Genomic DNA, 14,482 nt, shown 5'->3' with positions numbered 1-14,482 from the left:
GAGGCCTCCTTAAAGGTATACTACACCCAATAATACTCGCACTCGGATTGCTCCGTACCTGAATATATTTCTTTGTTCTGTTGAACGCACGGGAAGATATCTGGAAGATTGGCAAATATCCCCCTCCCTTCCTCGTCTGACTCTCAAAATGTCTGACAGTAAATGGTGGGTGAGATCTGACATTCTTCCAACTCTCTTCCTTTGTGCTCAGCAAAACATCATGGAAATGTATACAGGTTTGTAACAATCTAAGTGTGAACATTGACCTATCATGCATGTGCACAAAACACCAATGTTAATTGATGTTAAACATAAAGCACGACTGTTTTTACTTGCATTGTGGGAAATTGTAAATGCATTGTCTGTACTTGCCTTTGGCTCTGTTGTTTTGGTCATAAAGTCTGATTTTACAACCTGGTCATTTCTACTTGCGAGAGACTGTTCTGGAGTGTGCAGTTTTGTATTTAATGTTGAGTAAGATGCAACATATTTTGCATATAGAGTAACCACATATATTAAAAATGTGTTTATTTGTGAACATAAAAAGAACAAAAAGTGCACAGATATAAAGGTCCTTCATAGTTTCATTGGTCAGCTTTTGCAAGACTGGCAAGAAAGATGTTTATTAAGGTTACATTTCTTCGTAAATCCTTTGCCACATTTCATACAAGTGAATGGTTTTTCTCCGGTGTGACTCCGCAGATGCATATCCAGTGTACATTTCTGAATGAAGCCTTTTCCACAGAGCTGACAGCGATATGGCTTCTCTCCGGTGTGCGTGCGCTGATGGGTATACAGGTGTCCTTTTTGAGCGTACCTCTTTCCGCAAAGCGTGCACCTGTACGGCTTTTCGCCTGTGTGGCTCCTCTGATGTACCTTGAGTTGACTGAAACACCTGAACCTCTTTGAACAGTAGTTGCAAACACAACGCTTGTCTATTGAGACAACGTCACTGCAAGTTCTCGTGGACTTTGGGGCATTTAAACTCTGTGGGTGAATTAACGAAGAATTATCTGTTTGTGGTGCACATGTGCTGGATGAAACCCGCAGTGCTTGATTTACCGCCATGTTTCCAGGCGAGATGTTTCTATTTGATTGCAGTGATTCTGCTATGAGCGGGACCGTTGTTGTTTTGTTTTCTTGGCTTCCTTTGTCAATATAAGGAACTTTTTCTACAGCATCCTTGATAGATGACAGGCTTACTATAGGCTTATCTTCACCGGAGTGGGCAACCTGGGTTCCTGTGTTAGGAAAATGTAATGGTTTACATTTATTGCTCCCCAAACTCTTTGTAAGTCGCTTTGGATAATGATGATTAAATGTAAATGTCCTAAAGCAAGTAACAGATGCGAAATACTTAAATATTATAATACTATAACAAATGGAAGACTGAGTATTACAATACAATAAACATTTGCCAATAGTTACTTCAATGATTGCGTTTCAGCAATTATACTTCACTTTAATATAAACCTAATAACAGAAAAATGACAGCTTACAAAGGTTAGAAGGTATTTAATGTGACTGACCCTTTTCACTGATGTCCCATCTTGTAATTTCAACATCATGTACCTCCTTCTTTATCATAATAATTGGCTGATTTATTTCACACTGCTGCTGACAGTTCATTGATATTATACATTCGGCCTGTCAATGACAGAAACAAAACAACAGCTCAACAACTCACAAACAAATGTTCCCATGCAATTTAGATTGACATAAAAAGATGTCAACTTACTTTGTCTCTGTCAATTACGCTTTGGGTGTCCCTGAACACTACATCAGCTGTGCACAGACGACTGTGTATATTCTCATGGCTGCTGCGAAAGTAAAAAGAATTGTTAAGGACAAAAATAAATAACATTTATACGGCATAAGTCTCTTAATAAATGAAAAAATACCTATTTTGTTCAGTGTTTGTCTTCACATCATCATGTATCTGACTCTGTGGATGTGCAGTCCATGGCTGGAGCTCCATCAGCTTCAGTCTCCGCCTCAATTCACCGATTTCACTGCGACTGCGGCTCACCTCCAACTGCAAAACTTTGCACTCCGTGTCGACAAGCTTGCTTATCTCCAATATAGCTGTTTTCGTCAGGACTTCCATGATGGACGTTAATTGAGTCTGAAATGATGAGAGAGTGGACACCATCATAATAATTGAACTGTCAAATGAAAACTCAGACTTTAATGACACGCAGAAATCGATGTCTCGGCCAAAAAGATTGCTAAAAGTAATTGGCTGTATACTTTAAAGATAGGTAAGTGCAATTAAAAAAAGTTTATGATAATGTGCATCTTCTTGACACAATCGGTTTTCTGTCCAACTATTGCTTCGACGTCCCGCAGAGGGTGAATGGGTTTTGCAAACACAGCACACTAGCGCCATCTATTGAATTGGAGCGGGCTGCGTAACGCTTAAAACAACAAAAACGAAATATTTATATATTGCAAATGTACAAACACACATATATCCTCGTTACCTAATATATCTGCTTATTTCGGTGTAAAAATATCCAAGTCGCATGCTTCCAATTTAGTTTCATTATGACAATATCAGAAAAGGTTCGAGCAAAAACATATAATAAAACTAAAACTAAAAGCAAAAACTAAATATAAAATATAAACAAATATCATATTTACATTTCACATATATATCTAAATAAATAAAATACAAATATACATTTGTATCAGATCACATGATTGCGATTTAGTTCTCTCATGACAATATGATGGAATATGGGGGGAAATCAGGAAATATTTAGGGGCATTTATAACTTACAAAATATCTTTAAAAGCATTTTAAATACCCAGTGAAATTAAAAACGACAATTCTTTTCAATGTGTTTTTTCTTTTTTAAATTTGTGTACCCTCATAATCTGAAAATGCACTTCCGCCCTGAAATGAATATCCTAAATATGACTATATTTATATAATATATATATTTCAAAGATCTAGGCTGCACTAGATCAACCGGAACCTGGAACACTTCCAATAACAAGTGATGCATTTGTTGCATCAAAGAGTGAAGAACAGCACTCTACTCTCAGCCAGTCTTGTCTCATTGTTCCAAGGTTACTAGAGCGGGCAGGACTATGGCAAGCCATGCCCAGACCTGACAAATGCTTTGATGATAGTGCCGGACATGAACTGGCAACTCTACAAAATTATTAATGATAATCTTAAATCGATTTTTTTTTTTATTTTGCCTGGTTGTGCAAGCACTGTCGAGCTTGTGCCGAGGCTGCAGTTTTTGCCAGAGGGGAACTGGAATCCCCTGGTTAGGCCTGGTTTCCCTCTGAGATTTTTTTTTCTCCTCCAATGGAATTTTGGGTTCCTCGACACCGTTTGCATACTGTTTTGCCTGGCCAGGGGGGCTGCTAGAATTTTATAGTTTTATTTAATTAACACTGCATATAGGAATTTATAGTCTGTCTGATATACCTGTGTTTTGACTTGCATAACCTTATATGTTTTGTTTATAGTCAATGTTTTCTTGTACAGCTGCTTTGTAACAATGAAAATTGTAAAAAGCGCTATATAAATAAAGCTGACTTGACTATCCATCTTAAATGACATAAATCAGCGGGAGCATCCGTTAACTCCTCCCCTTATTTAAAAATGCATCAGCTGTTTTTATCAAACAGAGTAAGAAACAGGAAAGCCACGCCCACTATTTTTATCGTTGGAAATTCCATTTCCACTTGAAAATGCGTCAAAATACGGAAGTAAAACGATCGCAACTTCCGGTTCACGTGGACTTAAAGGGATACTTCACCCCAAAGTTCTGTCATCATTTACTCACCTTCGAGTTGTTCGAAATGTTCCATACAAATGTGTGTTAATCGAAACGATATTTCAAATAATGCTTATAACGAAACAGATTTTGCCCCCCATTGACTACCATAGTAGGAAAAAACAATGGTGTTCAAAATTGTTTGTTGTTCTACATTCTTCAAAATATCTTCTTTTGTGTTCAACAGAACAAAACAAATGATAAAGTATTTTCAATGGGTGTTGAGATAATTTATTCCAAATATATTTCTCTGTGTTCATCAGAACAAAGACATGTATGCACATTCGGAAAAACTCGAAGGTGAGTAAATGAACAGAATTTTCATTTTTGGGTGATGTATCACTTTAAGTACTACAATACCCACAATGCAACAACCCACATTCGCTGCGATGATTGGATTAGACCTCATGATCGCATGAGGAACACATAAGGGTGGAAGTGAAGGTATCATCACTACCGTAACAAACATTTCGCGGTGAGATTACTACTTTGCTATCATTTTTACAACTTGGATATGTTGAAACATGAAGCTAGTTTTGTGATTGTCGGTGTTTATCGGTAGCCTAGCATACGATACTACGGTTCATGTCCTTCATTTGCTGTCATCAGGTGAGCAAGTTCTCTTCATTATAAAGACAATTAATTTGCTCCATTAAATCTCCTGCCTCTTTTTTGTTAATACTAAAGCATTTACTGTTTCGGTATTGCTGTGTAAATAGCACTTGGGTTGACTCACCATGCAGCAGTAATGCATTACACTTTGCTCCATATTGATTGGCTGAAGTGACTGGCATTAAAGTATTCCTCTGTTGTATTTCAGTGAATGATGTCTGAACGGAGAGTAGTAGTTTTCTCCTCTGCAGCTGAGCTCGGCCCGACTCTGGCCCAGCTGGTGTCCTCTCGAGCAGAACAAGCTCTCAGCACAGATGGAAGTTTCTTCTCTCTGGGTCTTTCGGGAGGTAGTTTGGTGAACATACTGGGTAAGGAATTGCCTGCTGTACAAAACCTAGACTGCAGCAAATGGCTCATTGGGTTCTGTGATGAGAGACTTGTGCCATTCAATGATGCTGAGAGCACTTATGGATTGTACAAGGTAACTATGCATGTCGGAGGGAGTAACAGTCTGCCGCCCCTAATTCAGTGCATATTATCCTTTCGGATCAATGCTGAACGAGTAAATGATGTCATTGTTTTTCGTTTCTTATAGAGTCATCTTTTCAGTAAAATTAACATTCCAGAAAATGCGATTTTGGCAATAGATCCCTCTTTACCTGTGGATGCATGTGCCATTGATTATGCTGGCAAACTGAGTAAGGTAAGATGTGATCTTTTCTTTTAAATGGTCTTTTCTTTCTCTTGGCTGTGACCCTAACTGGAATTTTGTCCTTGTAGGCCTTTAGCACAGAGAAAATTCCAGTATTTGACATGCTGTTGCTGGGCATGGGACCAGATGGACACACCTGCTCTCTTTTTCCAAACCATCCTTTATTACAGGTTTCATGCAAACTTATAATAATGTTGCGTTAGAGTATATGAACAGTGGATTCTTCTAAAAGTAATGTATACATACTGTATGATTTTTCGGTTTTTCGAATATTATAGAGTATTATTTCTATATAGGAAATCCAAAGGACAGTGGCCCCCATTGCTGATTCTCCTAAACCACCCCCTCAGCGAGTAACCATGACGTTGCCTGTGGTCAATGCTGCTCGATGTGTAGTTTTTGTGTCAACTGGGGGCAGCAAAGCTCCAGTACTGAAGGTAAGAAAGTTGTCCCACCATGTATTTAAAGAGAACATTGAACCGTTAAAAACCAATTACATTTTTGTACAATGTGGTCCAGGCATGTAAAACCACATTGGAAATTTGTGAGCATCATTGTTTTGGGTGAAGTGTATACATCAATTATTTCAGATTTTTGACTATTTCTGTTCACTTATCCGATCATGCCGGGATAACATTTTCTAATTCCCATCAGCTCTAGTGCATGCTGACATTACATACTAGAAATAATTTTGCTCAATGAACAATGCTGAGTCTTATTTTCACCATAAATATAACTATACAAATATAACTCTATTAACTGTAGCTACTCATCTATTCCATTGTAACTTCAATAACTGCATTAACTAATCTACTGCACTGTAACCTTATTAACTGCATTAACTCGTATACTGCACTGTAACTTTAATAGCTAATGTCAATAATGTATGCACACTTAAGTCACTTTGCACTATTGTTTAGTCTAAATTATTATCTGTTCATATTCACCTGTACATTAATGTTCATAGTGTTAATGTTCATAGTATATAGTCATCTGTATATATTGTTCATAGTACATACCTAATACCTAGCTACTGTCATATATTTCATAAGAACATACCTACTGTAAAATATTTTCATAGTCCATGCCCACTGTATAATATTTTCTCAATATTGTATTCTGTATTTATTCTAACTGTATATCCTACACTTGCTAATTGCACTTCTGGTTAGACCTAAACTACATTTCGTTACACTGTACTTGTATATGTGACCCTGGACAACAAAACCAGTCTTATGGGTCAATTTTTTGAAATTGAGATTTTTACATCAACTGAAAGCTGAATAGTTAAGCTTTTTATTGATATATAGGTTTTTAAGATGGGATAATATCTGGTGGAGATACAAGAGTGTAAATCTCTTGAAGCAAAGGGTGCAAAAAATTGAGAAAATCACCTTTGAAGTTGATAATCCGAGGCACTTTAGCAGGCCATCCACTTACAAAAATAAAGTTTTTTTATATTTTGGGTTGAAAATTTACAAAATATCTTTATGGAACATGATCTTTACTTAATATCCTAATGATTTTTGGCATAAAAGAAAAATCTATAATTTTTACCCACACAATGTATTTTTGGCTTTTACTAAAAATGTTCCCGTGCTACTTAAGACTGGTTTTGTGATCCAGGGTCACATACGTGTAATGACAATAAATTTTAATCTAATTAAATCTAAAAATGTTTTATTTTATTATAAAAAATGTTTTATTTCTTTATTTTTACTTTGTAGCAAGTACTGGAGGGCGGCGAAGGCCCTGTGCTTCCGGCATCTCTTGTCACACCTACACAGGGAGAACTTTTCTGGTTATTGGATGAGCCAGCCGCGTCCTCCCTCGCTTCTCCGGTGGAGAGGCCGGGACCTGGGGCTAAACTCTAAATTCAGAAGACCAAACTTGTAGAAACACCATCTAGTATTCCTATGAGAGCCGATGAATCTTATAAAGAGTTTCTACGATGGCTATAGTTTTCACCCAAATACCATAGCTGTTGTCACTGCTGTAAAACCATAATACATTAATGCGGGGTCTGTGTCAAACAATTGAAGATGAGATGACTTTAAAAAAGGCTTTGTCATTTTAAGCAGCCAAAGATCACATTAAATACAAGTCGGAAGTTGAGATCCGTTCTTTGGACTGTATTTTGTGCATTCCTCACAAAACATGCGAGATTTAGTTGAATCTTTGCAGAATGAAAAATGGAAATAATGTACTTAAGATTGTGACCAAAACAAAATGTTTGTCTTTGTAAATGAACAACGGGAATAAAAGTTTCAATAAATTACAAAAGAGCTTGAAATAATAATAATAGCTCGCTTGTTTTGAGTGTGATGGTCTCAGATGTCCATGTGAGCGGTTCCTCCCCTTTAAACGTCAGCGTAACGTCCCCTTTAACGCCATACTGAGGTTTACGTTGCAGTGTAAATTCGATCGGCGGAATGATTAAATCTAAAGTTACCGCTTTATAACTTTCCGCCAACACACAAAGGCGGCGCAACCGTTGTGCCAAGCCGTACAAGAGCTCGTTTCTGCGGTTCAGTAGTGTCCGTCTCTCTCCACAATGTTGTGGTTGGTGTTGGTGTTGTGCAGCCTGATGAAAAGCGGACCAGCTGAAGGATATTTCCACGAGGAGCGCTGGAGCCCGGAGTCTCCTCTCTTGTCTCCTCGGGTTATGATCGCGTTCATATGCCGTAACTCTCAACACTCACTACCGCATTTCTTGGGAACGATTGAACGCTTAAACTACCCTAAAGATCGCATCGCGCTCTGGTGAGTTTCTACCGTCAAATGTGTTACTTATTAACGTCGGAATGCGGAGGCGCCGCTTAAGTTAACGTTACTTTCTTCTTATGCGTCTTTATAATGTAAGTGGATGGAGTCAACTGCATTTGTTTAATGCTCGTTCATGTTTAAGTTACATTGTACACACGTAACTCAAGTTGTCATGAACTATACGCATGGTAACGTTACACAAGCTCGTATGGTTTTATCACAGTGAACGTGTATTGTAACTATGGTTTGTTTACCATTTGCATTACTGTAGTTGTATATACTACAGTGAGGAATGGCGCGTTTGGTGTGGTTTTGCTACAACTATCGTAAGTAAAATAGGCTTACTGTAGTAAGAATGTTGGTTGACATACATAAAGGTATTGTATTTTAAAACTGTTAAGAAGTCAACAGTAATCTGAATCAGAAATGACGTTTCTTTGCGTCTGCGACCATCTGCAGGCAAACTGAGAAGATGGGCGGGGCAACCGGGAGAAAGTGGGAGGGGCGCGATCTTCTCCATCCTCACAGCCAGCTCACTGTGTCACAGTTTCCTAGCTGTGTTCAGTTTCCTTTATAGAAGAAAATGTTTTCTGTAAAGCTGCCATTGTCCTGAGCGGTGAATTGAAAACTCAATAGTAAAGGTGTTCATTTCATTACCCAGAACACTTTTTTCACTTTGTTTTGAGGTCTTGCCCTGAATATGACGTCCCGTAAAGGTTTCATATGAAAGGAAACGTCAATGCAGAAATGTTTTGTTTGGCATTTCTCTCATTATATCGCCTACTTACAATGGTCTTTTAAAGCAAAGATGGGAAATCAGATTTTATTCAGTTTTCCATACTCCAAATAAAACAGGCAAAATTGTCCAAACTCTACAATAACGTGCTGTTGTTTGTGTAGGTTGCAAATGTACTTGTTTTATTCGGTCAAAAGTTGCAATATTCTTCGGTAACTTGACTACACGGGTCATACTTCCACAACGATGGCCTGTCTGGCCTGAATGTCTATTCTGAACCGGTCTGTGTACTCGTGGGACTGTGTGATATGTGAACCATGTTTGCATTTGTAGACGTGAATGTAGCCATCACAGCTGTGCTGGTTCTCTCTGTTACAGGAGATTTATAGCCGTTGAGGACATGGTGTAGTGAGAATCCATATTTATGTTAACAGCAAGAGCTTTTAGCAGTGAGAGTTGGGTGATGTTTCCTATCCGTTTATCCTGTCTGTCTTTGATAAAAGCTGTTACTTTGCAGTTTCACTTCTTGTGTTCTGCTACCTGTTTTTAGTTTAGTTCTGCTGCAAGGAAGTAGAGTTTATCTTAGAGCTTTTTTTCTTTATTTATATTAAGGATGTCAGCAGCACTGTCTAAATATGTTTTTTTTTCTGTCATTCTCAGGGCAGCAACTGACCACAGTATTGACAACACTACATACCTGTTGCGAGACTGGCTTATCAATGTACAAAAGCTTTACCACAATGTGGAGTGGAGGCCAAAGGAGGAACCAAGGTTTGCTGTGTTTCTTCTCTGGTTTTAACATGAATTTGTGTTTCGGGAAAGTGTGAGGAACTGACCGGATTTAAGTGTATTTAAGAAATAAATCACTCAAAAATAAACATCTTATAATTGACTCATTTGCCATCGTAGGTATATAAAGCCAATCATTTTAAATTAAAATAGCGATATAATCTTAGACAGAGCTCAATATGTTAAAGCACCAAAAAAAGCATGTGCATCACATCACTGTTATATATATATTATAACAATAATAATAATTGCAGTTTTATTATTATTTATTTATTTGAATTCAGTTGAAGAACGAAAGACACATTCATTTGCAAAAAGGTGAGATTATTTTGTGGTTAACTGTTCCTTTAAATAGTGTTAATAGTGTTATGCTATAGTTGCAGAAAGAATACACTTATTTCTAGTACCAAAAATTCATACATCAAGAAATATTTACTTGAGAAGCAAATCATTAATTCTCGGAAGAAATATCAAAACTGAGTCTCTGCTTAAATCAAGCAAATCTGCCTGTGAAATGAGAAAAATAAACTTAAAGTTTTAATAAACCTTATTTAAGTAATCTTCATCGTATTTCTTACCCCATTGGCAGAATTTTAGGAAAACAAATTTAAGGCTAAAATCTCAAATCGTTTAGCTTCTCAAGTTAATGTATCTTCATCAAGTCTTTTAAACATTTGTAAGGAAAAACAATATAAAAACTACTAATTGATAAATAATTTTATTGTCAAAGATTGGCATTCTAGGTCTGTAAAAATCATCTGAAACCTTCTGCTGAAATCTGCATTCATTGTAGGCCTGTGTTATACATATTAGATTCAAGCGTTGGTTTTCTCTTCTCAGAGCATATTATGATGAGGATGGACCCAAGGATTGGACGACCGAGCGTTACGCTTACGTGATGAAACTGCGTCAGGCGGCGCTCCAGTCTGCACGAGAGATGTGGGCAGACTATCTTATGGTAAGGGCATTACACGCCTATTGAGAATTCATTGTCATCACAGAAGAGACTGAAAGCATAACTTCAATTTCAGATGGTTGACTGTGACAATCTCCTGACCAACCGAGATGTCATATGGAAGCTGATAAAGGAGAACAAGACTATTGTGGCACCAATGCTGGAGTCTCGAGCAGCGTATTCCAACTTTTGGTGTGGCATGACGTCCCAGGTACTGTCTGTGGGTTTGCTTCTCATAAAATAAAATATGACAGAATTAATGACTTCATCTCCAAACTTTTCTAGGGTTACTATAAGCGAACACCTGCCTACATCCCCATCCGTAAACAAATGCGAAAGGGCTGTTTTGCTGTTCCCATGGTGCACTCAACGTTCCTGGTGGACCTACGGAAAGAAGCCACCAGGCTGCTGGCTTTTCACCCTCCACATCCAGATTACACGTGGGCCTTTGATGACATCATAGTCTTTGCTTTCTCGGCCCGTATGGCAGGTGTGTGCAGAGACCGATTGCAACTGCTTTCTTGTTATTTAAAGATGCAGTCCGTAACTTTGAGAAATCAACAAAAATGAGTTATCGAACAAATAAAAAATGTATAGCAATGTTTTTGTATCTTTTTGTGCCGATTTGAAATAGTGATGTCATTAGCTGTAATTTGTGCTGTCAAATCGATTAATCGTTTTTGAATTGATGTTTCACAATTAATCGTTTCTATATATTCTATATATATATATATATATATATATATATGTAAATGTTTGTTATAAATGTGAATGTGTCTGCATTTACAGAATATATGTATATATACTATGTATTATATAATCACAAAGATTTATAATTTATAATCCCGATTAATCGATTTGACGACCACCTTTTTGTAATTTGAGCGTTGAGCTATTTATCTTTTTTAGTTCATGTAATTAATACTATTATTTTATTTCATGCTCATGTTTTCACTGTATGTGAAATAATGTGTTGTTTAAATTCACTGTTTCTGCAGAGGTCCAGATGTTCATTTGCAACAAGGAATCGTACGGGCATCTCCCAGTGCCTCTTCGCACCCACAGCACCCTGCAGGACGAGGCAGACAGCTTCCTTCATTCTGTACTAGAGGTCAATGGTAAGCTTCAGCTTTATTAAAAGAGAAAAATAGTCTGTTTAAAGCTTCATGAAATGTTATAATGATTCATATTTTATTAACAGTACGAAACCCCCCAGTCGAGCCCTCCAGGTACCTTCCCAAACCTGTTGTGAAGCCTGACAAAATGGGCTTTGATGAGGTAGATCAGATTTCAGTTCACTATAGCGAGTGGAATGTCAATTTTCTCAAGAACATACAGTACGATCACGTGTTGTTTTCATCGTAGATATTTATGGTCAACCTGAAGAAACGGGTCGACCGTCGCGAGCGGATGCTGAGAGCACTGCGAGAGCAAGAAATTGACTGCAAGATTACTGCCGCTGTTGATGGCAAGTAAGTTCTTATCTTTAACCTGTTAAATTGAAACTTTTCTCTTTTATAACGAGAGGTTTAATCACAATATACTGTCCTTTTTATTAGAGCTCTGAACGTCAGTGAGATTCACGCCATGGGAATCCACATGCTGCCCGGCTACAGCGACCCCTACCACGGCAGACCACTCACACGAGGAGAGCTGGGCTGTTTCCTGTCCCACTACAACATCTGGAAAGAGGTCCGATACAAATCCAAACTAGCTGTTTCCCAAAACCCACTAGGCTGTCATACCAGCTGTCCTCAAATAAAATGGAACGACTTGAGCGATTTGAAACGCTTTTCATATTCAGCTGCTCCGTTCACTACATGACACGTCCCATGAGAAGCACATGGGAAACGTAATAATTTGACATTAGCATGTTGCTACGCTAACATTGCGACGCTTCAGAAAGCATAAAAAATGCTGAAACCTTTTAAAAAGGATATTTATGGATATATGTTTTCAATAAACTTGGAGTGTGTTTTGGGAGGAAGAGTTTGTGTAAAACCGAAGCTTTTCATATGTTTGTGTGAAACAGATTGTAGACAGAGGCTTGAAGACCTCACTGGTGCTTGAGGATGATTTGCGGTTTGAAATCTTCTTCAAACGCCGCCTGCAGAACCTGATGCGTGAGGTTGAGAGTAAAGATTTGGACTGGGACCTCATGTGAGTTGATCTTTCGTGTTGATAAAAGTCTATATGTAAAAGGAATGCTGGCTCCTGTTAATGTGAAGATCTCGTTCTTAATAACTTTCAGTTATATTGGGAGGAAGAGGATGCAGGTGGACCATCCTGAAAAAGCAGTACCAAACATACGCAACCTGGTGGAGGCCGACTATTCCTACTGGACGTTGGCTTACATGATGTCATTACAGGGAGCCAGAAAGCTCCTCAAAGCAGAACCTCTCAGCAAAATGTTACCCGTGGATGAGTTCCTTCCTGTTATGTTTAATAAGCATCCTGTGTAAGTCCTTCAAATGTATAAAACGTAAAGAATTAAAAGACCACTCCATTAACTTGCTTTGTTTTGAGCTCCACTCGTTTTCATTTCAGAAAGTGTAAAAAACGAGTTGTTTTTGCTTTGTCTAACATCATGTCCTGATCTCCTCAGGTCAGATTACATGGAGCATTTCGAGACGAGGGACCTGAAAGCGTTTTCTGCTGAGCCTTTGCTTGTGTTCCCCACACACTACACTGGTGAACTGGGGTACATCAGCGACACAGAAACATCCACAGTGTGGGACAATGAGGAAGTGCGCACAGACTGGGACAGAAAGCACTCGGGTAAGACCAAAGAACAGGTTGAGATCAGCACAGAAGCGCAGAACTCTGATGTGCTTCAGTCTCCACTGGACAGAACAGCCCGAGACGAGCTCTGAGAGACACATCATTAGACTGAGACATCTCTGTTCATCTCTCTTCCTGTGGATTTTGAGGATCGTTCTTCCTGTAAATCCTATTTGACTGACCAAAAGATGAACAGAGTTTTGTTTTTAAGCTTAACCCTTGCGTGATGTCCAGGACTGTAGGGCATGTATTCTTTCTCACCCGTTCACCATTGTGTCCTGCGACCCCCCCCCCCAATACATTTGTGGGGGTTTTTTTTAGAATAAAATAATATCATTCACTTTTTTTAACGAAATCTGGTAGAACATGGTTTTAAATGTTTCTTAACATTTGCATTCCAGAGCTGAGCATTGTCACCTATGCAATTTACAGACGAGTGCATAAAAATGTGACTTAAAAACATAGCAATATATATATGTTGTTTCAGTCCTAGATACAATACAATTTGGCACAGTTTCAGACCGTCATTTGCCTTCATCAGATGAACAAGCGTCCACGCCTATTCTTTGGTTTTACTGTCATATCAACAAGATGACAATAAAAAGTTTACACACATACCATATTCCAGATCTTTGGTTCTCTCCTTTTTTTGACACAGGTCATGTGCTCTCGTTTCTAAATATGAACGAATTGTATAGCTTGTCGTGTTCGGAATCCGTGGTACTAGCAAGTGTGAACGCTCTGTGTCACACTGTCATACTATTTACATGTTTGTAACCCGACTGTTTTACCGACTGTGCCCTAAATACTTTCTGTATGAAGAATTCAACAGAACATGATGTGTCTGTAAGCTCTTACGACAATTGTCAAAGCTCAGTGATGGCAATATTGGATGTGTTGTTTTGACAATTAAATGGCATGACATTAAGTTAACTCAACTGCTTTGGTAGTGATATCAACATCCTGTATCTCACTTCCAGGTTTAATTATATCACAGCGGCATGACCACAAGACAGAAAGGATGATGTTGATATAAACCAGCAAGCTATTTCAAGAAGAAACCCTGTTTAAAACCAATTTCCCCGTAGCTGGGACACTAGTGAAATACCATATAATGTTTTTTCACGTGAAATGACATGTTTTTCTTGTAGATGTGAAGTGTTTTCTTTAAATTGACGTTTTTTTTACTGTATTTAATTGCCAGCTGTGGTGTCAGTAAAATAACACAAAATAAAAATGGTCACATTTTGTTTTAATCCATGCTTTTCCAGTAAATTTGGAGTAGTGTTTTGTATTAGCTGTATTTAAAAAAAATATGTGAAAAAACTGTACAA

The 14,482-nt window shown here is 38.0% G+C and overlaps 3 protein-coding genes across 8 annotated transcripts; 2 read left to right on the top strand and 1 right to left on the bottom strand.

Annotated features, from left to right (window-relative positions):
• Window positions 1-334: 334 nt before the first annotated feature.
• Window positions 335-4,580, bottom strand: LOC306894373 (uncharacterized protein). Of its 2 annotated transcripts, none has more exons than XM_079456867.1 (5): window positions 4,534-4,580; window positions 1,902-2,125; window positions 1,739-1,820; window positions 1,530-1,647; window positions 335-1,241 (listed from the first exon to the last, which is right to left on the bottom strand). In XM_079456867.1, exons 1-5 carry the CDS (start codon window positions 4,564-4,566, stop codon window positions 592-594), a joined length of 1,107 nt encoding a protein of 368 aa, XP_079312993.1. In that variant the 5' UTR covers window positions 4,567-4,580; the 3' UTR covers window positions 335-591. The 2 variants fall into 2 exon arrangements, with proteins under 2 accessions (XP_079312993.1, XP_079312994.1); XM_079456868.1 differs by lacking the exon at window positions 4,534-4,580 and having other exon boundaries at window positions 500-987; window positions 1,063-1,241; window positions 1,902-2,337.
• pgls (6-phosphogluconolactonase) lies at window positions 3,726-7,667 on the top strand. Of its 3 annotated transcripts, XM_079456871.1 has the most exons (7): window positions 3,749-4,272; window positions 4,360-4,406; window positions 4,618-4,890; window positions 5,005-5,112; window positions 5,190-5,291; window positions 5,418-5,558; window positions 6,849-7,495. In XM_079456871.1, exons 3-7 carry the CDS (start codon window positions 4,621-4,623, stop codon window positions 6,993-6,995), a joined length of 768 nt encoding a protein of 255 aa, XP_079312997.1. In that variant the 5' UTR covers window positions 3,749-4,272; window positions 4,360-4,406; window positions 4,618-4,620; the 3' UTR covers window positions 6,996-7,495. The 3 variants fall into 3 exon arrangements, with proteins under 3 accessions (XP_079312995.1, XP_079312997.1, XP_079312996.1); XM_079456869.1 differs by lacking the exon at window positions 4,360-4,406 and having other exon boundaries at window positions 3,726-4,272; window positions 6,849-7,667; XM_079456870.1 differs by having other exon boundaries at window positions 4,175-4,406; window positions 6,849-7,558.
• colgalt1a (collagen beta(1-O)galactosyltransferase 1a) lies at window positions 7,511-14,420 on the top strand. 3 transcript variants are annotated; one of them, XM_079456865.1, is made up of 13 exons: window positions 7,511-7,884; window positions 9,284-9,394; window positions 10,253-10,370; window positions 10,444-10,578; window positions 10,653-10,857; window positions 11,366-11,485; window positions 11,569-11,645; window positions 11,733-11,839; window positions 11,927-12,059; window positions 12,400-12,527; window positions 12,619-12,825; window positions 12,973-13,145; window positions 14,129-14,420. In XM_079456865.1, the coding sequence occupies exons 1-13, from the start codon at window positions 7,676-7,678 to the stop codon at window positions 14,182-14,184; spliced, it is 1,779 nt and encodes a 592-aa protein (XP_079312991.1). In that variant the 5' UTR covers window positions 7,511-7,675; the 3' UTR covers window positions 14,185-14,420. The 3 variants fall into 3 exon arrangements, with proteins under 3 accessions (XP_079312991.1, XP_079312990.1, XP_079312992.1); XM_079456864.1 differs by lacking the exon at window positions 14,129-14,420 and having other exon boundaries at window positions 7,655-7,884; window positions 12,973-13,774; XM_079456866.1 differs by lacking the exons at window positions 7,511-7,884; window positions 9,284-9,394; window positions 14,129-14,420 and adding an exon at window positions 9,722-9,730 and having other exon boundaries at window positions 12,973-13,774.
• Window positions 14,421-14,482: the final 62 nt, after the last annotated feature.

Source organism: Barbatula barbatula, assembly GCF_947034865.1.
Source record: "Barbatula barbatula genome assembly, chromosome: 5".
NCBI lineage: Eukaryota > Metazoa > Chordata > Actinopteri > Cypriniformes > Nemacheilidae > Barbatula > Barbatula barbatula.
Note: the sequence above shows the minus strand (reverse complement) of the source record. Positions and strands in the feature narration are given on the sequence as shown.

Coding starts and splice junctions, on each gene's coding strand:
- LOC306894373 (XM_079456867.1), bottom strand. CDS start 4,566: ATGGAGCAAAGTGTAATGCATTACTGCTGCATG. Junction 1,821..1,901: donor ACAAACACTGAACAAAATAG/GTATTTTTTCAT, acceptor TTACTTTCGCAG/CAGCCATGAGAATATACACA. Junction 1,242..1,529: donor ATGGGACATCAGTGAAAAGG/GTCAGTCACATT, acceptor TTCCTAACACAG/GAACCCAGGTTGCCCACTCC.
- pgls (XM_079456869.1), top strand. CDS start 4,621: ATGATGTCTGAACGGAGAGTAGTAGTTTTCTCCTCTGCAGCTGAGCTC. Junction 4,891..5,004: donor GCACTTATGGATTGTACAAG/GTAACTATGCAT, acceptor CGTTTCTTATAG/AGTCATCTTTTCAGTAAAAT. Junction 5,559..6,848: donor GCAAAGCTCCAGTACTGAAG/GTAAGAAAGTTG, acceptor TTTACTTTGTAG/CAAGTACTGGAGGGCGGCGA.
- colgalt1a (XM_079456864.1), top strand. CDS start 7,676: ATGTTGTGGTTGGTGTTGGTGTTGTGCAGCCTGATGAAAAGCGGACCA. Junction 10,371..10,443: donor TGTGGGCAGACTATCTTATG/GTAAGGGCATTA, acceptor CTTCAATTTCAG/ATGGTTGACTGTGACAATCT. Junction 10,858..11,365: donor TTTCTCGGCCCGTATGGCAG/GTGTGTGCAGAG, acceptor CTGTTTCTGCAG/AGGTCCAGATGTTCATTTGC.